This window comes from Crinia signifera, chromosome 8 (assembly GCF_055691185.1).
Source record: "Crinia signifera chromosome 8, ASM5569118v1, whole genome shotgun sequence".
Taxonomy (NCBI): domain Eukaryota; kingdom Metazoa; phylum Chordata; class Amphibia; order Anura; family Myobatrachidae; genus Crinia; species Crinia signifera.
Genome location: NC_139224.1, coordinates 56,278,194 through 56,304,862, shown reverse-complemented (window position 1 = coordinate 56,304,862; position 26,669 = coordinate 56,278,194). Strand labels below are relative to the sequence as shown.

Below are 26,669 nucleotides of genomic sequence, written 5' to 3'. Positions count from 1 at the left end.
AGTGTAAATAAATGTAAGGTTCTGCATCTCTGAAGACATAACCAGTGTGCAACTTATATACTAAATGTAGTAGAATTGGGCAAATCAGAATAGGAAAAAGGCCAACAGGATATTAGAATGTATGGAAAGATGAATGGAAACTAGGGAAGACCATGTAAGTATGCAACGCTGCAAGGTATTGATTAGACCTCTCCTGGAATCTGAAGTGCAATTATGGGCCTAACATTACAAAAAGGACATTTTGAACTAGAAAAAGTCTGGAGAAGAGCAACCAAGTTATTAAAGGGATGGAGTCCTTAAACTACGAATACAGACTAGTCAAATTAGGAATTTTTACGCCATAAAAGAGACGTTTAAGGGGAGACCTTCTTAACATGTACAAATATATCAGGGGTCAATATTCTAAACTACCAGGTACAACCTCTTTGCTATGAGCTCGGAAACTAGGACAGAGGGGTGTAAATTCAGACTAGGGAAGAGTGTCACAATCTCATGATGTTGGTCACCAGGCCGGGGATTGGCTAGACCCGATACAGGAGTGCGGAATGTTATCACACTATAGGTGTTCACCAGTGACCCTCCAGTTGGGATTTGGGCTTCGCTGCTATGGCCGCGCCGGATGCAGTCCCCTGAACAGGTTCTCCATGTGGCACTGGCACACTCCTGGAAACAGGCAGCGTGGATTACACGTAGTCATTTTAGCCGGGTCGTACACAGGCAGGGCCGGCGCTACCCACTCAGCACAACCTGCAAAGCAGGTAGGCGCCGGCCCTGAGAGGCGCCCCGAGTCCCGCCCGGCACCCGACAACTTACCCTGACACAGTGCTGCACGCAGCCTGCGCCTGTCAAAATATGACAGGCATCGGCGCCGGCAGCAGGCTCATCGCGGCGCACAGGCAGCGGAGCAGAGCCCTCACAGTATACTACAGTGGGCCATTGCTGCTGTGGTCAGCCAGGAGGAGGAGGCAGGTGCAAGACTGGATTCAGAAGCAATGGAGGTGCTGCTGAGTGCCGGGAAGAAGGTAAGTAACCACTAGGGGAGGGGGCATTCTGTATATGGGAAACTAGTTCCAGCCACCTGTAGTCAATATCATTTTGGTGACACCCCCCCCCACATACACACACTATATAACTATATATATATATATATATATATTCGGCAAGCACAGCATGTCTGGAGATCCCAGCAGTGGCACCCCTGGTACCTTCCAGGACACAGTGACAAGTAGAAGCATCAGCTCCCTCCCAGATCCACAGTGCATTGCATCAACTGATTTCTCTGTACTCGGTCCCCACCAACAGGGCTCTGCAGCAGCTCAATTTCCTACCACTACTACTGTCGGCAGCTGGTGTGGGTGTTAGGTATAAGCAGCGCTACTACTGTTGGTAACTGGTGTGGGGGTGTTAGGTATAAGCAGCCTTACTGCTGTCAGCAACTGTGGGTGTTACGCAGCACTACTACTGTCGGCATATGGTGTGGGCATTACATATAAGCAGCGCTACTACTGTCGGCAGCTGGTGTGGGTGTTAGCGCTACTAATGAGGGCAACATGTATAAGCAATGCTACTACTGTGGTATACATTGGGCATTATGTATAAGCAACGCTACTACTGTGGCCAATAGTGGGCATTATGTGTATGCGGCCCCACTTCTGTGGACATTATGTATGTATAAGGGTTCTAATACTGTGGGCATTATATGCATAAGCAGCGCTACTACTGTGTTCATTATGTGTAAGGGGGCCCTACTGTGAAGCGGAATGGGCATTACGACATGTGGCATAATATGTAATAATGGTGTTATTCGTACTGTTATGTGGCCATCCCCCTTCTTCGTGAAGCTATGCCCCTACAGTAGTAGCGCTGCTCCCTGTTTTCTCGGTGGTGGTGGTTGGTCACAAATTCTCTTTCTGGAACACAAGGATCAGACAGTCCGAAGGCAAGCCAAGGTCATTCATTGGTAGTCACTGGGTACGGTACACGAGGATCAGAGGTTAGAAGGCAGGCTGAGGTCATACATCACGGTACACAGGGATTAAGCCGAAGTCAGTATCTGGTAATCAGGAACACAGTACAAGGAGCAGGTTGTGAGCCTAAACTCTGGCAGGGTTTGACTGCTTTATATAGGGAGCTAATTGCTGGAATCTCACAGGTGCCACAATCAAAAAGAGCTGAGCAGTTCTCAGATGTTGTAATCAATCAGCAAAGCTCAGACAACACAGAACTTCCTTGCAGCATGGAGCAGAGCTGAACTGACAGGAGAAATCACAAAGCAGGTAAGAAACAAACAAATCTTGAATGTTGTGACAAGAAGATTCCGTACCCTTAGAACTCTGTCCTCATTACCCCACGCAGTGCATGTTTTGCAGGTCTCCTCACAGAATCACAAGTGAAATAATTAACTCCACCTGTGGACCTTATAAAATGTGTCTGTGAGTAATTAGTACACCTGTGCACCTGCTGGGTTACCAACAAAACATGCACTGTGTGGGGTAATGAGGACCGAGTTCCCTGACCACTGCCTTAGAAGCAAAGGGTTTTTTTTACGGTCAGGGAAGTAAAGTTATAGAACTCTTCCAGAAAAGGTTGTGAAGGCAGACACATTGAACACATTTAAAATAAGGTTGGACAAATATTTTCTTGAAAAAAAACATTCAGGGGTACAACTAATCACTATTCAGCCCATAGTGGGAACAAATGGTTAAACTTAAATGGGAATATCACACTAGTCCAGTGGTAGCCAACCCTAGCCCTCGAGAGCTACCAACAGTTCACAATTTCCAGACAACCTAGCTGCTGCACAGATGCACTCATTAATCACTGACACATTTTAAAATATACACAGATGGAGCTAATTAGCTCACTTGTGATTATGTTAGGAGACCTGCAAAACATGCACTGTTGGTAGCTCTCGAGGACTAGGGTTGGCTACCCCAGCACTAGTCTATAACACCCAATGGTCCCTGTATAAGGTTGAAATTCTTTTTTTCAAACTCAACTACTATTATATGTTTACTATGTTAAGAAATAATAACACTTTAAGAAATATAAAAATACTATACAGTACTGTCACAAACTAAACAGGTCAATATGTTTTTGAACGCCATTAATTCTTTATATTCCACTTCATTATAGTGGAATACTTAATTTAATCTGCATAGGTGACCTGACAGGACCCTTTTTACTGCTGGAATTGTTTCAATATTTTTATCTATTTTTTTATTTAATGTTTTTGCATCGCAACCCCATTATCCTAAAGCATTGTTACTTTTCAGTGTACTATATGTTGGCCTGTTTAGTACTTTTTACATTTTGTCATAATTGTTGTATATATTTGTAACTTAAATTGTACACCTACATTATGCCGTGGTTTCCTTCCTTGACTAGTAGTTATGCTGATTTAGCTTTTTGGCTGCACTTACCACCCCTGACTCTTGCATACATATTCATCCCCAGGTGGTTCTATATAGGGATGCAGTCACTTTCGTCAAAATCCTGACCGACGAAATCCCGGTACTTTGTCCCTCCCATAGAGGGAGGATAAATTATTGTACCAGGCCCGCAAGTTGGGGCGTTCCCCCCCCCCCCCCCCCCCCCCACACACACACACACACCCTTGTCGGGATTTCGGCATCAGGATTTTGACCGCCGGGATTCCATACCAATTCCCAATATAGTAATCCACTATTTAAGAATAACAATATGTCCTTGCAGGAATCTTTACTGTTTTTACAGTATAGAAAAGATGTATTGGGTAGCTCGGATGACTCCTTACCAAAGGTTCCTTTATAAATGTATGCATGTATAGATTTACTAAATATCTTACTTTTTTTTTTATAGATCTGCATGTAGCTGGTTACGTAATACAGAAGATTCACTTACTGTTTTTCAATCACAGTTACAATTAATAATTGCCTCACAGGGCATGACGTAGCAGACTCTGACGATCTTCCAGCCCACAGAAATACTAATGTAGAGCTTCACTAATCATTAAACCTGTCTTGTTCTTTCTCATCCTTGCTTGCGGTTGCTTGGATTGCCAATAGGACATACTGCTGAACTCTATGTTTTCAGCTGAATATTTTCAAGAGTAATAATCGAAAGTGGGAATATATAGTGAACCGTACCCATCCATGAGCAAATCCAGTTGGTTGATGGGTACTTGTGGATTATCACGGCTCCCATCGCATGCCCTATATGGTGGCATGCGATTGGATGCGATTTTTGCAGTTTTTTACCATTTCTTTTTACAAAATCGCATGCGATCGCATGCGTTTTTTATCAGAAAAGCATCCAAATGCATTGAAATTAGTATCAAACATGTTCTATGGCCCCCAAATGTCATTTTTGAGGCTGTACCACCCCCACTATCAACGCAAACCCGAAGCGTGGCGAGCGCAGCGGTACGCGTCCTACGACCTTTTCATACCCCCACTATCCACGTCGTCGTGGAGTTGAGAATAGAAAGTGTGGCGAGGGGACGCGTATACCTGTGAAGGTATCAGTGTCCCCTCGCGGGGCTCGCTGTGCTCGCCACGCTTCGGGCTCGGTGGCTCGCTGCGCTCGCCACACTTTCTATTCTCTACTCCGCGCCGACGTGGATAGTGGGGGTATGAAAAGGTCGTAGGACGCGTACCGCTGCGCTCGCCACGCTTCGGGTTCGCGTTGATAGTGGGGGTGGTACAGCCTCAAAAATGACATTTGGGGGCCATTGAACATGTTTGATACTAATTTCAATGCATTTGGATGCTTTTCTGTTAAAAAACGCATGCAATGCGATTTTTTGCTATGCGATGCACATCGTGGAAGCCTTGATTATCCACAAGTACCGTTGATGTCTTAATTCTATACCTAATTAGGCTAAACCAGGTGCAGGCACACAAAACCAATCACACACAAGGCATGTGAGCAGCGCTAATGAATTAAACCAATAGTTTTATATAAAGATAATAATTTTTACTGTCAATAAATAAAAACAAATATATAAACAATACACAATATGATGCACAATAATAATATATGATTAAAATCACGCCACGGGAAGATGGATAAAGTGTGGGGATGGCCATGGGGAACAAGAAAATTGGGGAATATATTTGGTCACAGGTAAGTGCACTTTACCGATTTTGAGGGTGACCTTTGTAGTCCAATGAGATCCACTTTATGGGGATGATGGTTGTCCTCTCTAGTTGTTGCGGCGTTGTATTGGCCGTTGGAGGAAAAGAACCGTGGGCTTCCGCTTTAGCTGACAATTTGACTTGGTGGTCTATGTTGGACCACAGCCACCAAGGTAATCCAGAGTGCGGTGTCCGCCAAGTGGATAAAATAGAAACTGGGGAAAGGCTTCTGCTCGCTGGAAACAATGTCCTCCCACCTTGTTGGCTAGATGATATTATGCCACTGGATGATTCGGGGAGCAGTGTCCGCCACAATGAATCAATAGGAACACAGGGTACCTGGTATCGATAAGTTCACGCTAGGCAAAGTGGTCCACATTGTTAGGTCCTGGGCATGAAGATTAGCTGTCCAACTAACGCGTTTCACTGCCAACTGCAGCTTTATCAAAGGCACTTTGATGGTGCAACATTGGTATGTGGCAGTGCAACTGGTACCTCAGACCCAGCACGGTTCCCCCGGCACAGCACCTATCACACAGCGGCAGCCAGTAACACCCGTCACCCCTTACCAGGGGTGCAAGTATGGCGGTATGGGGTGGCACGGCGTACCGGTAAAAGATATATTGCCGGTACCCCATACCGCCATAACAAATAGCCAAATATATCTGCAATGCGCGCATATGGAAGTGGCGGGGTGTGGCCTCCGCCGCCCCTCCACAGCTGATTGCCTTTGGAGGGGAGGAGAGCGCATCGTGCATCTCTCCTTCCCCTCCCTGTGTCACTGTGACACAGTCGGCTGGCAGCCAATCAGAGCTCGCGGGCTGGCAGCCAATCAGGAGCCAGCCTGCGAGATAGACGTGGGGCAGGAGAGATGCGAGATGCGTTCCCCTCCCCTCCCCCGAAACATGCAGCGGCGGCAGGAGGACTGGACAGGACACAGGATATGACACAGTGAGTTGCTCACTGTACTTAAACTGTTTGTGTGGCACTGGGGCATACGCATATGTGTGGCACTGTGGGGGCATATGATATCTGGCACTGGGGGCATATGATATCAGGCACTGGGGGCATATGATATCAGGCACTGGGGGCATATGTGTGGCACTGTGGGGGCATATGATATCTGGAACTGGGGGCATATGTGTGGCACTGTGGGGGCATATGATATCTGGCACTGGGGCATATGTGTGGCACTGGGGGCATATGATATCTGGTGCCACGGGCATATGTGTGGCACTGTGGGGGCATATGATATCTGGCACTTGGGGCATATCTGGCACTGTGGGCATATTAGTAATGGGCATCAGGTGTGCGGTGCAATTGTGGCATGGGTCATATGTATTGGGTGTGTGATGCGTAACAGACATTACTGTGTACATTTTGGCCGTATGCCTTCGGTGTGCAATATTCCAGACACTCCCCCTAGTGTCATATGACCACGCCCCTGGCCACTTGTACTTGTGTATTATCACGGCGCCCACATTTTCCATCGTAGGGCATCGTACAACCAAAAAATCATGTCGGATTGGACCCGATTTTTAATCGTACAGGCACCAAGATGCCTGATTCCTATGTCAAATGCCCCCCCAGACCTGATTTTTGATTGTACCCCCACCCTGATGGGTAATGACTATGTTAAATGCCTCCCCCCCCATTGTTAACGCCACCCCACTATCAACACCAACCCGAGGCGTGGCAAGCACAGCAAGCCCGCGAGGGGTGGCGGTACGCGTCCTCCGACCTTTTCATACCCCCACTATCCACGTCGGTGTGGAGTTAATTTTATATAGTGTGGCGAGGGGACGCGGATGAACTCACATATATTCCACGTCCCCTCGCGGGGCTTGCCACGCTTCGGGCTCGGTGGCTCGCTGCGCTCACCACACTATATATGATCAACTCCACGCCGACGTGGATAGTGGGGGGTATGAAAAGGTTGGAGGACACGTACCGTCGCCGCGCTTCGGGTTGGCGTTGATAGTGGGGTGGCGTTAACAATGGGGGGGGGGCATTTAACATAGTCATTACCCATCAGGATGGGTATACAATTAAAAATCGGGTCTGGGGGGGCATTTAACATGGGCATAAGCCCAAATTGGGCATGATCGCGTCGCATTGCATGCCATTTTAATGGCATGCGATGTGACCCGATATTAAAATTTTATACTCCCGTCCGGGGAAAAGCTCAAATTGGGTCCCATCGCGTACCTTAATTAGTGGCATGCGATGCGATGATGGCATGCGGGCGCCGTGATAATACACAAGTACCTAAAATAGTGTGCTGAGCATAGCAAGGCACCATGCCCGAAGCATTGCGACCAAAGCGGTTTACTTCAAACTGTGTCCATGTCAACTGTGTCAACATTTAGGTAAAAAAAATAGTGAAAAATCCCATGTCGACCTTTCAATGGACACTTTATCATTTCACCAGGCTTAATACATTTGCAACGGAAAGCCTAGCCTCCTAGTTATCATTTCCCTGTATCATTGCAATTAGTGCAGGCACCGATATCCTGCGGAAACGATCCTAACCTCTATAGTAATACCGGATTGGCTAGCTGGGGCATAGGGGAAGTGTGTACTACTGGGAATGAGAAACATACTGGTCAGACTGGTATGGTTAGTATTTACGACTCTTCTCTCATTCTCAGTAGGGCAGCTAGCCAGCTAAGGACGGAAGTTTCCTTCGGTCAGGGCAGGAGGGAGTGGGACGGACCGGGACACGTGCCTCTCTGCTGATTGGCTCTGCCCCTTACTGTCTCCAGTGATTGGTTGCAGCTCTCCGCACAGCTGAGCTATATACCGGACTCGGACCTGAGCGCAGCGTACAGACAGAGACCCCCGGAAAACGCTGTGATCCCTCCCCCATTACTACAGGACAACATCGACTACGGAGAGCAGCAGCCCCCTTTACCCGGAGGCCTCAGCGCGTCCTGGTGTGGCGCGTCCTCCGCTATAACCACCAGTGCGGGGTCCCGAGCAGGATGCGGGGACTGCGGCCGCTCTGTCGGGGGCTCCGGCTCCTGGGGGCACGTGGTACGGTGACCGGGGAGCACCGGGCAGGGCTGTGCGTGTCTGCAGAGGCTCAGCAGGTAACGACGGTGACCACAGAGGGGGCTGCTCGTGTATTTGTGTATTGTGGTGGGTGGTTCACTTCATTCATAGTATGGACGGGAGCGGAGGCTTACCAACCTCCTGTATACCCGGCTGCCCGCGGTTCTGGTTTATTGTATATTCCTCCTCCTCTTTTGCAGGGTAGAGGGGGGGGAAAGTGGAGTATACATATAACTTCTTCTGAGTAACATTAATCAGACTGTAAGCTCCTTGGGGCATGGTGCTCTACCCTCTTGTTCTCACAGCCCTCTTCTTGCATTGCCATTACAGCTCTCTCACTCACCTACCATGTATACCCGCATCTCTTCTCACTTCTATTCATTTCTGTCAAAGACAACCTGCCCCTGGTAGTATGTAGACGGCTCCTCTGCTTCCCTACATCTCTGCTGTATTGTGCGCTATATAAATAAAACTTACTAAAAATTGTGCTGCTAATTGTTACCCGTGCTCTATTTTAAGCTGGGCATACATTAGGAAACTGCGCCTCTTTAAAAAAGTCACCCTTGAGCTGCCTGAGAAGCAGAATTGCATGCGTTCTATTACATGCAATCCCAGTGAAGCCTGCCTGGCTCGGAAGCAATCTACCAGATTGTTCTGAAGCTGCTGTCAATGACATGCAATTTGGGCACTTTTCATGGGATTGATCTCCACAATCGAATGAAAAGTGCCCACATTGCATGTAAATAACCCTAGTGTATGAGAGACCTTTAAGTTGGGACTATGTAAAAACTGGACCGGACAAGACCGGTGTCTAGTGTATGGTCCAGGTTGATGCCTTTGATTGCTGTCTCCAGGGACATGGGGAAGGGGAGATTACAGCCTCCCCGTGTGGTCCGGACCGTTCTGGTATTTGCTACATGCCCAGACCATACAGGGAGACTTTATTCTCCCTGGTGACAGTAGTCATGTGAAGCCACCCCAAACAGAACAAGGGCAGTAGTATAGTAATGTGACAGATGTTGGCTGTATGTAACACCTGGTGGTGTGGGGAGGGGGGCACAGATTTTTATTATTTGGCTTCTTACATTTTTCACTCACAATATACATGAGACAAACTTGTACAACTGACTGCTATGAGTTGTCTGATTGCACTGCCATAGGGGAGGTTTATCAAACCTTTAAAAGGAGAAGTTTCTCTAAGCAACCATTCAGGTTCTCCCACTTGCTTAGCATAGTCAATGAAATGACAGCTGTCAGCTGATTGGGTACTCTAGGCCAGCTTCCTCACAGTTTTAGCTCTCTCCGAGGTTTACAACATCTATGCCAGGGTGGTGACTAATAATGCATTCAGACTGATATATTCTATTTTATTCCTACAATCTCTTTCTTCTGGAGCTCCTGGCACAGTGTACCCTTGTATGTTATCAGCTAATAATCCGTTTGTTCTCATTGGCTTTGTCTGGATTTCTTTGTGCCATGCTGTTGTGATCTTACTGATTGTAAGCAGTGCGCTGCATTCAGAGTGTAGTACGGAAGATACATTTTTGTAGGCGGCCGTAGCAAGTTATTAGCTAAATAAGGTGTGTGTTTATTCCTTGATATAAATCTCACTTGTTATTGAAATGGCCAGCTTAAAACAGAATTTGTATTGAAAAGAATGGCTTAGTGACACAAACCAAGTATACTGTCAGTGGCTGATAGATCATTTGCTGGGTGTGAGGCCATAATGATCTCTCTAATACGCCAAGAGAAATAGTTGTCAAACATCTGATTCTCTCGTGTTTCCCTTCCCTTTTTAGTCCTTAATGGATTTTAAGTAATAGCCAGACAATCATTCGGTTTGGATTAAATGAATCTGCTAATTGTGTAATCTTTCTTGTTTGGGATTAGGAGATGTTTTTGTTACCACTTATCGATGCAGCGCTTTACACAGAATATTTGAACATTCACAGTTATTTTAAAAGGAGAAATAAGACTGCGCTAAGGGGCACAAGAAGTGTGGTAATTACTTCTATAAATAGATACAAGTTAACTTTTATCTGTTTTATTTATAGAAGTAATTACCACACTTCTTGTGCCCTTTAGCGCAGTCTTATTTCTCCTTTTGTTATTCTTTAATATTAGGGAAACTTATACAGAGGTTTCCATAGACTGCTGCAGTGGGCTGAAGACGTGGACTTTACATCAAACTTATTTTTTTAGCTCACAGCTTGTGATATTACCACCTGACTATATCTAAGCGCCTTATGTGCTGTTTGTTTTGGTGTAATCGAAATTCACATTTTATTTGTTCAGTAGTTTATAAACCTACAAACATACAGTAGTAACAGTGCTTTGCCGGTGCACATAAAACAGTGACTGACTAGCATGTTTGGTTCCATGATATTACAGTCACTGTGGTAGCTCTCTACATAAAGCATCGGCAACTGACATAAACCAGCCGCTTCCTAGTAGTGACGCTGCACACTTCTGCCTGATATACTCTGGGAGTGTGAGATTGGTTTGAGGATATCCCTCCCTGTTTTAGGAGTAGAAAATGTGCACTTTCATGAATGAACAGAATACCATGGGGGTTTGGCTACAGTTGAGCCTTTGATTGTAGCTGCTTTGGTGATTGCCTGGTTCTTGGGTTCTCCTTTTTATAGAATTAAATTGCATCGCTCATTGTGAACCATTTCATTAACTATTTAAATTAAGTCAGCATCACCTGTCTTCAATTAACGGTAGTTTGATCACTAGATGGTAATGTTTATATTGCTGTTCTCTTCCGGTAAACCAGGGGTGGGGAACCTCAGGCCCAGGGGCCGTATGCGGCCCCCGTAGCCGGTCTGAGTGGCCCTTCCACCCGCCCGGCGGCTTTGCTGGGAGTCAAGTACAGGGGAATTCTCACGAGAGGTCGGTAGTTTTCGAAAGATTCCTCTTGATCAATAGCAGCCGGAGACTGTCAGTCCTATTCAGCAGCAGCCGCCGCAGCTTGTGACGGCTGCAGCAGGACAATTTGTAAGATAATTTTTTACATATGGCCCCCGAAGGATTTTTTCCCCATACAAACGGCCCTTGGCACAAAAAAGGTTCCCCACCCCTGCGGTAAACGAACGGAGAGATTACATATTAAAAACATTCACCCAACTTGATATTCATAATAAATAGATCTTCAGGTATATAGAGTGATTTGTTTTCCCTTTAATATTCCTTTTTTTTTTTTTTTTTTTTTAAACCTTGCAGCATCTTTTAGGTAGTGTGCATTTTGGTATTGATTAAACATTGCAATGATTCTCCATTACTGGTGCGATGGGTGCTCCCGCACAGATACCAGCGCACAGCACATAAAGTATGTGCTGCCTGTACATTTTAAACTAGATCACATCGCATCTAGTTCAATATTAACGGTTCTTTAGCCCATTGCATGCGTTTTGCACTAGATGCAATCTAGTTTAAAACACACGGAACGCATCGCACCATGTATGGGCACCTTCAGATAAACTTGCAAATGCAAGTTGACCAGCAGGACCTTCTTTTCAAGGAGTTCTCTCCCAGTTCTTGCCTCCAACATTGTGAATGCAGAATGTTTAATAAAATAGAGAGCTCTAGAAATAATAACCGTAAGTGGATTACCTGATGATAATTTATTGGAAAGTATTAAAAACAACTAAACTTCTAATTTATGTCAAAGGTTAAGGAAGTTTTAGATAATTCTCAACTGTCTCTACTAATTGGGACCAAAGGTCCCTGTTTAATGTGCTTAGGGGAGCATCATCTTCAATAGTCCATTATGTAAGACTTTTACAAACTTGATTGGCTCTCAAAAAGGATGTTTTATATGCAAGATTATATAAGCTTCTATCTGGTCACAGGATATTGCAGTTATAAATGGTTTCCCACCTATACATCTTTTTTCTAACTAATTTCCAAGATTGTGACCTCTGTATTGTTGCGTGCCCTTTGCTCTGGTGCCAATTCTGGGGCTGGGGTCTGTTTGTAAGCATGCAGTGAGAAGAATACATCTGACCTCTGAACCGCAGACTTGATTATGCTGCCTGTGTTTTACAACAAACGTCCATTCCGTTGATGAAATGACAAACAGGTGGAAACCATTTCTGAACTTGTCAATCAACGTCTGATATTTTGTGACAAGTTAAGTACACTAAATTGCATGCAGAACCATTTTTTTGTTTTAATATAAGACAAACCTGCCTTTGTCCATCCACTTGTGCATATGACTGGTTAAGTATTTATATACTTTACATCTCCATATCTACAAGGCAGTCTTGGGTAAGTGCTGCTTGCAAGTTTCTGAGATCAGACTCTGCGGTTGATCCTATTGGCTTCATGAATTTGCGGGTGCGAATTGTGGCGGTCAGAAATTGCACAAAAGTGCTCGCTGCTCGATAGCTGCATATGGTGCCAGATTTGGAGCTGTTGCTGGCCTTTAAACACTGCAGCAACGGCGTATGGCACCCTTGACATCTGATAGGATTGACTCCTATAGGTCTTTACTTTAGTTATAGCTAGAATGTGATCTTAAGTGGCTTAATGGCATTCTTGACTATATGCTAAAGAATCCATTTTTTTTTTCTAAATAGAATTTAATAATAAAAAATATTGTAAAAGTTATTTATTTGTTGGCAAGCCACATGACAGCTTGGCTTAAGGCCCGTACACACTGGGTAATTTTGAGCTGAAAGCAGCTCAGTTTGTACGGGCTAGTGATGAGCGCTGTTGCGCACTCCCGCATCATCACTGGTGCCCCCCCACCCCAACACTGTCCATACACGCTGGGCAAAACCAACCAGTGTGTTTGGACCCTTATGGACCATACACACACAGTTGTGTGTGTGTGTGTGTGTGTGTGTGTGGCTGCCTAGCTATGCTAGGTCGGCCTCTGCTGCAGCGATGTCGCTCAGCACACAGCGCTGACTGACCTTCCATAAACAGCACAAGCTGTTAGCGATGTGTGCTGAGCGAGCTACCAGTGACACTGGCAGCCAGTGAGATTGATGGTCACTGACAGCGATGTGTGGGGACCCTAAACACACACCGATGTAGGGGCATTATCTAAGCAACTGCCAAACTAAGCGCTTAGAAAAAGAAATACATATATGTAATGAAGAAATATCATGAGATTAAAGTTGATTTATATTGTAACATGGACTAGATTTATTGCTAAAGTTGCATGTTGAGAACGGTCTTCAATCAGGTGTAATATGTAATTAAGAGGAACATCAGATCTCAACAGGACATAAAATTATAGACCTGAGACCCTGTAATTACTCCTGATATCATGTTGCAAAATGAATTGGGCTCATCTGAGCTGTGCCTGTTACTGTAGGTTGTATTTCTGGAAAATTGCAAGAACGAAATTGTGAACATTTGGCCAGTTAGCGCAAAATACATTTCACAATACATTACAAGGGGTGTGCAATAAGTTTCTGGGTGCACAACAATTATTCTATTTACAAAGTGAACATTAAGGGTTGTTGTTGTTTTTTTTTGTATATAGAGCATTTGTCAGAGGAGTCTAGGCAAAGTTACATGTGCTGAAACCACTTGGTGATGCGGCTGGACCAGTCATGATGGACAAGGTCACCATCTTGTATAATGGCTTTCAGCACTTGCAGTAGGCATTGGTTGAATGCATGTCCTGTGGTATCTACATGACCAGTCTTGGTCACAAAAATAGTCACAATCTTCTTGGCCACACTGCACTCATGTTGGAACTTATGTGGCAGCACACTTCCAAGTGTGGTCCACTGGGCAGACTATTTGGTCAGAGTTGAAACTGAAGATCTAGTATTCATCACTACTGATCTCAGAGTTTGCGCGAATGCCATCAAACCTGGCCAGCATGTTCAACACTAGGTCACCCAAGCCTCCTCCTGCTCTCAAGTCAGCTGATGGGGTGTGCAAAAACCTTGTTCAGACTCAGCTTTTCGCAGAGTATCAAGCATGTGGATGCCAATGAGATGCATATTTCCTTCTATAACCAAGCCATGGTCACCCTGGTGTCCACTTTTAAGATGGCCTGCAAGTGATGGTGGACACAGGTTGTCATTAAGGGACCATCTTCTACACTGAAATTCTGTAAACCACTCAAAGTGGTTTGGGACAGTGCTTTCCCATAAAAGTAGCTGGGAAAGGGGGAGGGGATGGGGGCCAGGTGCACAGGACTAATTTGCTAGCAGGTAAGAAGGTTAAACTCCAGTCAACATGTGAGTGAGTAAATTATGTTATAATCTCGTTGTGGAGGTGCTCCCGGGGAGTATGGTAAGTACAATTGGAAACGGGTTGATATTCAAGGGAGAATATCAGGAAAGAAACTCCCGGGTGGGGCACTGCCTTCTATAATATAAACGTATCAGTCTAAAATATCAACTTTATTAATACTAAAATTGATCCTGTTAATGGATCAAGAGACGAACATGAGACGAGGACATACAGATAACATGAATAGAAAAAATTGAGAAAAGATCGTGAAAATATGATATCTGGGTCTGAAAATGGGCTAAATGCCTCTGTTCAATATGGCTGTAATATCAGCGTATTCCTGTAAAGGATTATTTCAGACTAAGCACGTCTTCAATTAACCATATTGGTTATCATAAGCACATATCTAATAAATGCGTAACAAATGGCACACTGTCTGGCAGTACAACTTATTGTTATCTTAATTACTTTCTAATGGTCGAAAACTGTGTATAATCTCACTCTAATTGGACTGCAAGATCCAAGAGAAATTGAGAATTGTGGTGAAGTACCTGGGTTTTCAACCCAGGTACTTCACCACAATTCTCAATTTCTCTTGGATCTTGCAGTCCAATTAGAGTGAGATTATACACAGTTTTCGACCATTAGAAAGTAATTAAGATAACAATAAGTTGTACTGCCAGACAGTGTGCCATTTGTTACGCATTTATTAGATATGTGCTTATGATAACCAATATGGTTAATTGAAGACGTGCTTAGTCTGAAATAATCCTTTACAGGAATACGCTGATATTACAGCCATATTGAACAGAGGCATTTAGCCCATTTTCAGACCCAGATATCATATTTTCACGATCTTTTCTCAATTTTTTCTATTCATGTTATCTGTATGTCCTCGTCTCATGTTCGTCTCTTGATCCATTAACAGGATCAATTTTAGTATTAATAAAGTTGATATTTTAGACTGATACGTTTATATTATAGAAGGCAGTGCCCCACCCGGGAGTTTCTTTCCTGATATTCTCCCTTGAATATCAACCCGTTTCCATAAAAGTAGCTCTCAGTCCATCAACACTCTCCTGTCACAGACTACTCTTATAATCTTAGAAGATCATGGCCTCTGTGAGCTCGCTAAGAAGTTCCTGAAGGCAGTCAACATACAGACTTGTTCAGTGAGCAGTGCTGCTTATATCCTACTCTCTGCCTTGTCATTCAGATTCCGTGCACCGCTACCTGTGCACTACACACCCGGAAACTAATTGCATACCATTTCTATTATTTGTAGAGCTTGCGGTGCTAGCTTTGGTCTCTGAGTTTACACACCAGTCACTGTCTTATAAATTATTGATTCCAAAAATGTTAATGCTTGGATATCATTGTTGTTCTGCAACACCATCTCTATTTACTGACCTATTGTAGAATTTCTGTTCAGAAATGTATGATTATTTTAGACTGTACTAATAATGCTTATTCAGTGTTTGCAATCGAAATATATTAATTGTCCTTTTTTTTTTTTCTTTTGTTTGTTCAAGCCTGCGTTTGGCCTCTTATTTGATATTGATGGAGTGCTTGTCCGAGGAAAGACCCCAATCCCCGCAGCCAAGAAAGCCTTTCAAAAGCTGGTGAATAGTCAGGGTCAATTTGTGGTGCCAGTTGTGTTTGTCACTAATGCCGGAAACTGCCTTCGCCAGACCAAAGCTGACCAGCTGTCAGACATACTTGGAGTGCCAGTGAGTGTACATTTATCTTTTCTTCTATAAATGATCAGTCAGTACATTCTTTCTTCAACACAAAGAGCAAGCACTGCACAAGACTTGTATATGTACTAAAGATCGATTTTGATTGTTTTCAGCTCTTATGCTGCGCATCTACAGTGCAATGTATGGGTTGCGATGAGATGCGTGCCCCTGCGCACATCCCATAGCACATAAAGTATGTGCTGCCCGTACTTTTTGAACTAGATTGCTGGGGAAAAAAGTTATTTGCATGTTCATATAAAGAGCTTGTGGTGCACATACTAATATTTGTGTGTTTTTCTTTTTCTTCTCCCTATAGATCTCACAGGACCAAGTGATGATGTCGCACAGCCCCCTGCGCATCTTCAAACAGTATCACGACAAGTGTGTTTTGGTATCTGGACAAGGACCAGTTCTGGACATTGCAAAATAGTATCCTTTCTATTGTGGTGTGGTCTCCTGGTTCTGTAGCACTTAAGGAAAATAACTTGGGCTTTATGGATATCGGGGCATGTATGACCATTGTCTTTTAAATAAGAGCTTGTCCTGTGGAAGACCTGGAAGCTGTGTCGTAGAGTGAAGTGATCACACCGCTTCCTGGTGGTTCCCTGGTACACACTGTGTGTGGTGGAGAGAGATTGTCAAGCGAGCATTTTGGGGTATATTCAATTGTAAAGGGTGAGCTATGACGGCGAGCAGTGCCTATTGCTCTCCATTATAGCCTGCCGTCAGTATTCAACTGACCCCCTGCACTCGCCATTTCCACCTTGATATTTCTAAAAAGCGAGGTGGAGAGGGCATGTGCTGCCACCAAAACGGTGAGGCTCGCTGCATTAGCTGCGAACCTCGCCATTTGGGGAACTCCTCGCCACCCTCTGAACGTAGAATAGGGTGAGCTGCCGGCTAGGGGGTTAAACGGCGAGGATGGCTTGTTTTAGCCGATCCTCGGCGAAAACAAGCCATCATTGCCATACAAAACCCTTTGCCAGCCGCATTGAATGCATGCCGTTGTTGTTGTTTTTATCAGGGCCAAGCTTTGTACTTCTGCACTCTCCGTGCAGCAGCATATTTTGAGTTCCAGGCTTTTTGTTTGCTGCTGCTTTCCTTAACTAGCATTCTTAGTTTAGGATTTTCGAATCCTATCACTGTAGACTCTGTGCGCGAGTCTTATCCTTTCCTGGATATGGTGGACCACAGCAGGAGGCCTAAAATTCTGGTAAGTATTTAAGCAGCATGTTCTTCATATATGGGACATTGGCGATAAGTGACGTGAGTACGTTGTTAGCCAAACATACATCGGCTTCTACTGACAAATCTTAGTGACTCACACTTGCTATGTCCTATAAAATGGTCATTTCCATTTTCCATCATTTAGTGCTTTCCTACTGCTTTTATAATGATTTGACTTTTCGGTACTTGTTTCCTAGCACGGCCACAATCGCGGGTAATTTTTAATGGTCTGCGTTGCGACCGACGCGATGCCCGCGATTTCCCATTGAAATGCATTGAAAAAGTCAAAATCGCGTCAGTCGCATCGTATGCGGCCAAAAAAAGCATGCGATAGTACCGACGCGATGCCCGCGATTTTCCATAGGGAACAATGTAAAATGCCTCAATTTACCCAAATCAACATAGGGAACAATGTTAAATGGGCCAGAGACTCCAAAAAACCCCCCTGACCAGTGAAATGGCCCCCCAAAAATACTAAACGCCACCCCACGATCAACGTCAACCCGAAGCGTGGCGAGCGCAGCGAGACCGCGAGGGGCGGCGGTACGCGTCCTCCGACCTTTTCATACCACCACTATCCACGTCGGCGTGGAGTTGAGAATAGATAGTGTGGCGAGCCACCGAGCCCGAAGCGTGGTGAGCGCAGGCAGATACCTGTGAAGCCCGCGAAGGGACGCGTTTACCGGTGAAGGTATCCGCTGCGCTCGCCACGCTTCGGGTTGACGTTGATCGTGGGGTGGCGTTTAGTATTTTTGGGGGGCCATATCACTGGTCAGGGTTTTTTTTTTGGAGTCTCTGGCCCATTTAACATTGTTCCCTATGTTGATTTGGGTAAATAGAGGCATTTTACATTGTTCCCTATGGGAAATCGCGGGCATCGCGTCGGTACCATCGCATGCTTTTTTTATCCGCATACGATGCGACCAACGCGATTTTGACTTTTTCAATGGGAAATCGCGGGCATCGCGTCGGTCGCATCGCATGCAATTTTTTTTTTTTTTTTTTTTTTTTTTTTTTAGCCCGCATGCGATGCGACCGACGCGGTTTTTTTACCTGCGATGCCCCAGATCAAGATCGTTGTGGCTGTGCTAGGAAACAAGTACCGACTTTTCTCTTAAAAAATGCAAATGTATTTTGCGATGTCTAACTTTCTAAAGCCAGATTCATTAGTTTAATCGCACCTGGTCTCACGTCTGAGGTGATGGGAGATCGTTCAGAAATAGTCAATAGTGAAACCGCTGACTGTTCCACCCACGCACATGAACGGAGCTACATTTGATTAACTCTGGTGGGTGCCCTCCTGTGGCTGGCGGCACAAAAAAAATTTGAATCTTGCCCTTGCCACAATGCCTATTTTGAGCTGTGGTTTAAGCTGCATTTAAATAAGCAGCATAGACCTAGCATCCTGTAAATCTTCCACTTTATATTCTGCACAGTGGGTCGGTTAAATTGTGTCTATGAAATACAGTATAGATCTCTTATCAAGGTACTTAAGAGTGATAGTTTGTTAGACATTAGCAATGCATTGCACTGACTTGTTGAATGGGGAGTAGCTGGATATATTGGCAATTGGGACATATTGATACTCTTTCAATGCACCATTGCCCTGTGTCACCCTGACCTACAGACCGTGCCAGCTGGAGTGTCCTGTAAATAATACACACTCTCACCAGTCTGTGACCTTTACTTTAGCTCTAGAACCATCGCCATTTACATGTACATAAGTTGTTGGTAACTTGTATATAGATCATAACAAGCGTCACATCGAAATCTGTGATTCCCCTGGGTGGGAGCTAAAACTCATGTACAATGTTCTCCTCTTTAGTCAGCAAAAGATCACTTTTTCTCGGGTATGGATCCTTGGATCTCCAGCAGTTAGGTTGACATGCATTTGGCCGACACAATTAGCTCGGCATGCAGAAAGGTCGACTCATGCATTGGGTCGACATGGGCAAGGTCGACAGTCAATAGGTCGACATGGGGGTTTTCACCCGAATGTCGACATGGACACTGAAACATAGCACCGCGTCCACTCGAATGGCTCGGCACACTATTTTATTCTCCCACCATGCCCCAGTGGATGGTAGGGCATGAAAACTGCCTTTCGACTCAATAAAACAGTAAAAAAAAACATGTCAACCTTTTAACTGTTGACCAAATGGCATGTTGACCTAGACCAGGTATGTCCAAACTATGGCCCTCCAGCTGTTGTGAAACTACACATTCCCAGCATGCCTTGCCACAGTTTTGCTATTAGGGAATGCTAAAACTATGGCAAGGCATGCTGGGATGTGTAGTTTCACAACAGCTGGAGGGCCATAGTTTGGACATGCCTGACCTAGACCCGTATCCCATTTTTCTCTTGTTTCATCCATACTTTTCTCCTATTACAGCCATCTACAGCTGTGGCTCTTCCCAGGATAGAAGGTAAATGATTCAGCTAAACTGAAATCTGTGCTGGCTTGGTTGTAATAAAGCATGTATGCACTCTGGATCGGTCTGATGACATTATCCAAGTGATGCAGGAGAGGATGGTGTTTAGCATCACACAAACCATTGAGACAATGCAATAAATACTAGTGAGTAGCTGACACAGTAACCCTTTCTGTGGTACGCTGTCATGTGATTCTTTCCCCTGAACATGAATTTGGTAATGGTTAACTTCCTAATAGTAATCTATTGGTCCCTGTACTGTCCTTACTGCACTGTATTGATACTGGCACAACAGACTGCTCTAAATGATCATTAAGCGCCATACCATGAATGCTGATAACGAGGGTCCCCAAAATCCAGTTGAAAAACATATGAACATCCCCCTCCTTGTAAACAGAACACCGCTTAATGGGTGGAAAAAATTATGAAGAGGCCTTTCTCCTTTTATTTTGAGTCCAGAATGGAGACTGATTATTATTATTAGGGTATACGGTCGTTCGGTTGGGATGCGGTCATTTGGTCTACTGCATTATGGTCGACAGTCATTAGGTCGAATCCATTAGGTCGACATGCTAAAAGGTCGACATGACTCTAGGTCGACATGGGAAAAGGTCGACATGATTCTAGTTCGAAAGGTCATTAGTTCGACAGGTCATTAGTTCGACAAGGTCATTAGTTCGACATTGTCTATGTCGACATTCACAAGGTCGACATGGAGTTTTTCACTGTTTTTTGAGCCAACATGTGCCGACAGCCGGTATTTCATGCCCTACCATCCACTAGGGCGTGGTGGGAGAATAAAATAGTGTGCCGAGCGTAGCGAGGCACCGTGCCCGACGCATAGCGAGCGCAGCGAGCGATGCGAGGGGATGCAGTGCACTTTAAACTGTGTCCATGTCGACTGTGTTGACATTCAGGTAAAAAAACAGTGAAAAACCCCATGTCGACCTTGTGAATGTCGACATAGACAATGTCGAACTAATGACCTGTCGAACTAATGACCTTTCGGCCTAGAATCATGTCGACCTTTTCCCATGTCGACCTAGAGTCATGTCGACCTTTTAGCATGTCGACCTAATGGATTCGACCTAATGGATTCGACCTAATGACTTTCGACCATAATGCAATAGACCAAATGATCCCAACCCGTTCGGTTGACATGCATTGGATTGATCACTGAAGGTTGTCATGATGGATGGAAAGTCGATATAGGCATTATTTTGACAATGACTAGGTAGACATGGGTTTTTATTTCATTCCCTACCATCCACTAGAGCATGAAGTGAGAATAGAGTAGTGTGATGAATGAAGCCTGGCCAGCGGATGCCGTGCACAGATATGGTGTCCATATCAACATTCGGGACAAAAAATGTGAAAAACCCAGGTTGAACTTTGACTGTCAACCTAATGCTTGTGTCCACCTTCAGTGGTCAACCCAATGCATGTGGACCTTGATTTCAACCCATACCCATTCTTTCTACTACTACTACTACATCTACATAGACTAGGTCTAGATAAGGTATGCATAACCAGTGTATTTCCCAGTGACTTCATTGAGGAGTAGCATCTTAATGTTGGGTTGAAGACCACTATCCGTACTCTCATTCCAAACATTGGGACATTTATTGGGACTAGAATAAACTTATATCTGACGTTCCAATGAAAAAATAATCAGATCATGTAAATCATCTTTTTTTTTTTTTTTTTTTTTTTTTTTTTTTTTTTTTTTTTTACGATATTTAGGTTAGTATTCATAGGATGTTCTTCCATAGATATGAACTTGTGGTGCTCCTACAAGAGTGGCCTAGTCGTTATTTATATGATACAGGAATTTTCCTTTTACTAGAACTTGAAAGGTGCTCATTGGTGAAATAATAATAAAAAAAAAATTACTGATCTTTTAAAAGACATGCTAAAAGCAGAAAAAGAACACGTTTGCATAGGTCACTGTTGTACTAGAGCTTAGAAATGGAACGCCCTTCCACAACACAGGTCGAGAGATTCCCCCCCCCCCCCCCCCCCCCCCAACTCTAGAATCCTTCAAAAACACACTAAAGACTTTCCTGTTTATTAAAGCATCTCCATAATTCCTTTAAGTATAGTTTATGAAAAGCTTTTCTGTACTTCATTGTTTATGTACTTTATTACATTCATTCTATCTGTTAAGCGCATTGAGTCCTTTTGGAGAAAGCTCTATATAAATAAAATTTATTATTCTACAATGAAATGTTTGTTTGTAGCTGTGATTCTTTTTGGAGAACCGATACGATGGGAAACCAATCTACAAATAATAATCGATGTATTGCTGACCGGGGGCTATCCTGCAAATCCCCATCAATGTGACAGTTACCCACATATTCCTCTGCTGGCATGTAACATGGATCTAATGTGGATGGCCGAGGCCCGCTCACCAAGGTAAGAAGAAAGCATGTCACTATGGAATCGGTACATCTGTCAGAATGAACTTAGGTCTACAGTCATTAGGTCGACCCCACTAGGTCGAATGGCATGGGCCAAGGTCGACATGACTTAAGGTCGAATTTGCATAAAGGTCGACATGAGGATGGTCGACTGGTCATAAGGTCGACATGGGTTTTTCACTGTTTTTTGATCAGTCGACATGGACACAGTTGGCAATGAGAATCGGACCCTCGCATCGCTCGCTTTGCTCGCAATGCTTCGGGCACGGTGGCTCGCTTCGCTCGCCACAGCTTTAATAACCTCCTCCACGCCCTAGTGGATGGTAGGGCATGAAATACCGCATGTCGGCTCAAAAAACTGTGAACAACCCCATGTCGACCTTCCTCATGTCGACCTTTATGCAAATTCGACCTTAGGTCATGTCGACCTTGGCCCATGTCGACCTTAAGTCAGGTCAACCTTCCTGCCAGTCGACCTAGTGGGGTCGACCTAATGACTGTAGACCTAAGTTCATTCTAATAGATGACCGCTTCCCGTCACTATTTGTTTGCTCTAGTTATGACTGAACAGCTCCCTCTAGTGTATTATTACTATACCACATACAGGGAAATATGTGGGTCGATTATTTTAGCCACAGTTGGTCCGTGAGTGTAAATCATTACGGCACCGGATGCATTTTATGTCCGGCGGAATTTGCCTTAAAGCACTCACTGCTCTATAGGTTTGCAAGCAATTTTAAGCGAATTCAGGCCTGCAAAGGGTGCGAGATTGGGTTAAATCGGTTGGCGTTGGAACAGCTCCTCGTAAATAATAGGATTGACCCCATAAGAGTTTAATATTTTCTTAATACAGTGTAAACTCCAGAGCGGTTCGGTTCTACATATTGTGCGGCTGAACATCCCACTATTGAGCACTTAATTTCCTATTATGGTAGGCACCAGCATTGCAAGTATTCCTGCGCACCTCTACTGATAATGATCTCAATGTGCAGTTCCAGGTACATTGGGGCCTCAAGCAGACTTGAATCCTCACAGTAGAAAAACCTGTTTTTGCTTTGCCACCATTGCAGAAAACGAACATTATTTTTTATTTTATATAGGTTTGGTCATGGAATATTCATGGTTTGTTTAGAAAACATCTATAAGAAGATTACAGGAAAGGAGCTGAAATACGAGGTTTTAATGGGTAAACCCAGTGCTGTGACGTACCACTATGCAGAATACCTCATCCGGAGCAAGGCTGCAGAGATGCAATGGAAAACGCCTGTCCAAACCCTTTATGCCATAGGGTAATGTGGTGCTTACACTATAACCATGTCTCTGAATATGACGACTCCAATGAATGTTTAGCTCACCATTGGTCTTTGTTACTATGTCAATTATAGACAAAGTATAGATGTGTTAAGTGTTTAAACCGACCAGACTCACAATTTTTCCAGGTGTTGCGATGACGTGACGATTTCCTCTCCATCCATTCTGTATTTGCCTTCTCGCTAGGCAATGACCGTACACTGCCCAGCAAGCAGGCAAATACTGGCCCACAGAACACACGCCGACGTCCACACACTAACATGCAAGCGGATGTGTACGCTTACACATCTGCTCAGAGGTGAAATCATTCGATGGTCGCTCACCATCGAATGATTTTTCCAGCCTTCGCTCTGGAGTCTATGCTTTTCAGATGGCTGCTATCTGCCAAATTGGGGACTGGCGCTAACTTCACGTGATGTCAGCCACCCCGAGGATGCATGGGCACATCAGCGTTTGCATGGGTACACACAGTGTTTCCATGGGCCATCACATCCATAAAACGCTGGACAGACCCCTGCCCGCCCCTTCCTACCCTCCATTGAGCGAATGCCTCAGTGAGTGTGAAACTCGTCAAAAGCATTCACTCTAGCACTTCACTGAGCAGGTCTGAACCGCCCCCAAAACACTTGATAGATGCCTGTCACAGTGAGACCTCATCCAAGCATTCAGTAATCTTGTGAGTCATTCATAGGTAGCAATAGAACATTATCCAGAAAAGTAAATGGGACACATCCCATCATCAGTAGTAAACGGTTACACTGGAGGTCCAATGAGCAAAGTTATTTAGACTTTGGATTCCTGAACTTGTGTACAACAATAAAGTAAGAAGAAATAATTAATAAATAACATTAAGCGCTACCTCTGCGGTAACCCATGTAATGGAAATGTCCCCTTAGTTACATAATTTCTCTCAATGTCCAATCTAGTGGCCTCTGCTCACTGTTAATTAACGGTCTAGTGTCTGTGTTGTGCAGATCAAGAGCTCTCGTGACACCGACTTCAGTAGGTTTAGAAAGCTGAATCTTTCACTAGTAGCTGTAAGGCTGAATAAATGGTTTTATGATTAGATCATATATAGAATATCTTGAGTGATGTATGACCTCTTTCCTTTTCTACAGGGACAACCTTATGACCGATATCTATGGTGCTAACCTCTACAATCGCTACCTTCAGGAAATGAACTGTAGGGAAGGCTCGAAGGCGTTTTTGCAGGCCGGCTCTGGGGCGCGAGTCGCTACAGTAGCAGAGGAGGAGGACGCAGCATGGGAAAGTGAGCTCTCATGTCCCAGTGCCAATTTGTGTAAGTCTGTTCTGGTTTGCACCGGGATCTACAACCCTCACGCCGAAGTGCCTGCTGACCCCTCGGTGTCAGTCACTGAAAAAGTATTTCACGGTCACCGGGATTTCAGGTTTGACCCAGCCTTGGTGGAACCAGGGCACGTTGTTCCTGATGTTAACGCCGCAGTTGACCTGATTTTTGAACTAGAAACGTTTACACCCACCAGCGGCAACCGGACTGCCTGAAGATTTATATAGAGCTATATATACATAATACGGTATCGGAATATTATGACCCAGTTAACCTCAAACACTTCTGATTTTTATTTATACTGCACTTTACTGTTCCCCACTTATAAGTTCTCATCTTTTAATTCTTTTCTCATTTTAAAGTCTTGTAAAAAAAAAAAAAAATAATAGTAATATATGTAAGTTTTTCCCAATCCTCATTTGTTTTAAAACATTCTATATTTATATTTTATAAGACACCGGAAGATTACTTGTTTCTGGTTAGAAAAAAATTGCAAATTCTTTCTTGTATTGTTCATTGTGTGTGTGCGTGCGCGCGTCTATTATACATATATTCTTGTGACTTGTATTCTATGCACAAATATGCAGCTCACCAGTTGCCTACTATAAACCGATAGAAAATGGGTTCTGGATATCGGATTACTGTCAATAAGCTGGTCTAGAATATGTGTTACTTAAGAGTCCAGGTTTACAAAACTGTGACACTGCAGCTAATGTTTCAATACAATTTGAAGATATTCCTTCAGGACATTTCCAGTATTTTTTTCAAGGGGCATTTTTATTGATATTGAAACCATTTTGTTTTTCTACGGTTTTAAGGACCGCTACCAGGGCACCATCCGCCCAGTTCGTGACTTGAATTGTACATGTTCCAAAGTGTGTTCATGCCTGCCTTTTGTTCTGTATTTAATGTGCCATTTTACTATATATAAATCCTAGATCATATGTTCTAGAAGTCTGTTACATAACAAATATAGTTTCTCCTTTTTATGGTTTTATTAAAAGTGTTTTGGAGAACCATTTACTGTAGTAGTAGTCTTGCTTTTAATACTATCACATTCATAATCACATAGGGCTTATTTGGTGCTAAAAACTGGACTTGAGGAAAACCAGCTTTATGGAAGATGAGATCTAGGCATGTGCCAGAGAATAAGTAGCATAAATGGGTTTTATGCCACAGAAAATATTAAATAAAAAATTATATTGGAATTGTTGCCGTGTTGTGTGTATCTGCAAGATCTATGACCGTGACAGTCGCGCTGTTTTTTAACTACACATCCCAGCATGCTCTGCTACAGTTTTTCTATTTGGCCATGCTAAAAATGATGTAGGTCAGTGGTTTCAAACTCATGGCTCTCCAGCTGTTGTGGAACTATACGTCCCTGCATGCCCTGCCACAGATTTATATAATGGATTGCTAGATTGCTAAAACTGTTGGCAGGGCATGCTGGGATGTGTAGTTCCACAACAGCTGGAGGTCCATGAGTTTGACACTACTGATGTAGGGCATGCTGGGATGTGTAGTTCAACAGCTGGAGTGTCCAGGTTAGCCGTCGCTGGCCTATGAAGTATCCTTGGCTAATGTTGATGAAGCAGTACCCAAGCAAAGGTTTCTGTGATGTTACTGATTACAGCCCTATGGTCTCTAATGGTGTGTTGTACTAGTATGGCACATTCTCTTTTGGTGTGTTGTACCTTACAAACAGACTTTTTATATATTTTGGTACTGGTATATGCTATCCTTTTTACAGATTTCTCGGATCAACCACAAAATATATTCTATACATTTTTTTTCTATTTTGGGTGTAGCACGTTCTCCTAACTCAGCATGGTGATTCAACAGCCTTCTATCATAG

The 26,669-nt window shown here is 44.0% G+C and overlaps 1 protein-coding gene across 1 annotated transcript; it reads left to right on the top strand.

The window, feature by feature from the left end:
- The first annotated feature begins 7,851 nt into the window (after window positions 1-7,851).
- On the top strand, window positions 7,852-25,833 carry LOC146026076 (haloacid dehalogenase-like hydrolase domain-containing 5). The gene is made up of 8 exons (XM_083156443.1): window positions 7,852-8,209; window positions 15,908-16,105; window positions 16,431-16,543; window positions 17,234-17,327; window positions 19,735-19,768; window positions 22,015-22,189; window positions 23,295-23,483; window positions 24,624-25,833. Exons 1-8 carry the CDS (start codon window positions 8,102-8,104, stop codon window positions 25,027-25,029), a joined length of 1,317 nt encoding a protein of 438 aa, XP_083012569.1. The 5' UTR covers window positions 7,852-8,101; the 3' UTR covers window positions 25,030-25,833.
- Window positions 25,834-26,669: the final 836 nt, after the last annotated feature.

Excerpts from the sequence above, each read along its gene's own strand:
- LOC146026076 (XM_083156443.1), top strand. The coding sequence starts at position 8,102 with ATGCGGGGACTGCGGCCGCTCTGTCGGGGGCTCCGGCTCCTGGGGGCA. Across the intron at positions 19,769-22,014 it reads GGCTCTTCCCAGGATAGAAG|CTGTGATTCTTTTTGGAGAA; the intron begins GTAAATGATTCA and ends GTTTGTTTGTAG. Across the intron at positions 23,484-24,623 it reads CAAACCCTTTATGCCATAGG|GGACAACCTTATGACCGATA; the intron begins GTAATGTGGTGC and ends CCTTTTCTACAG.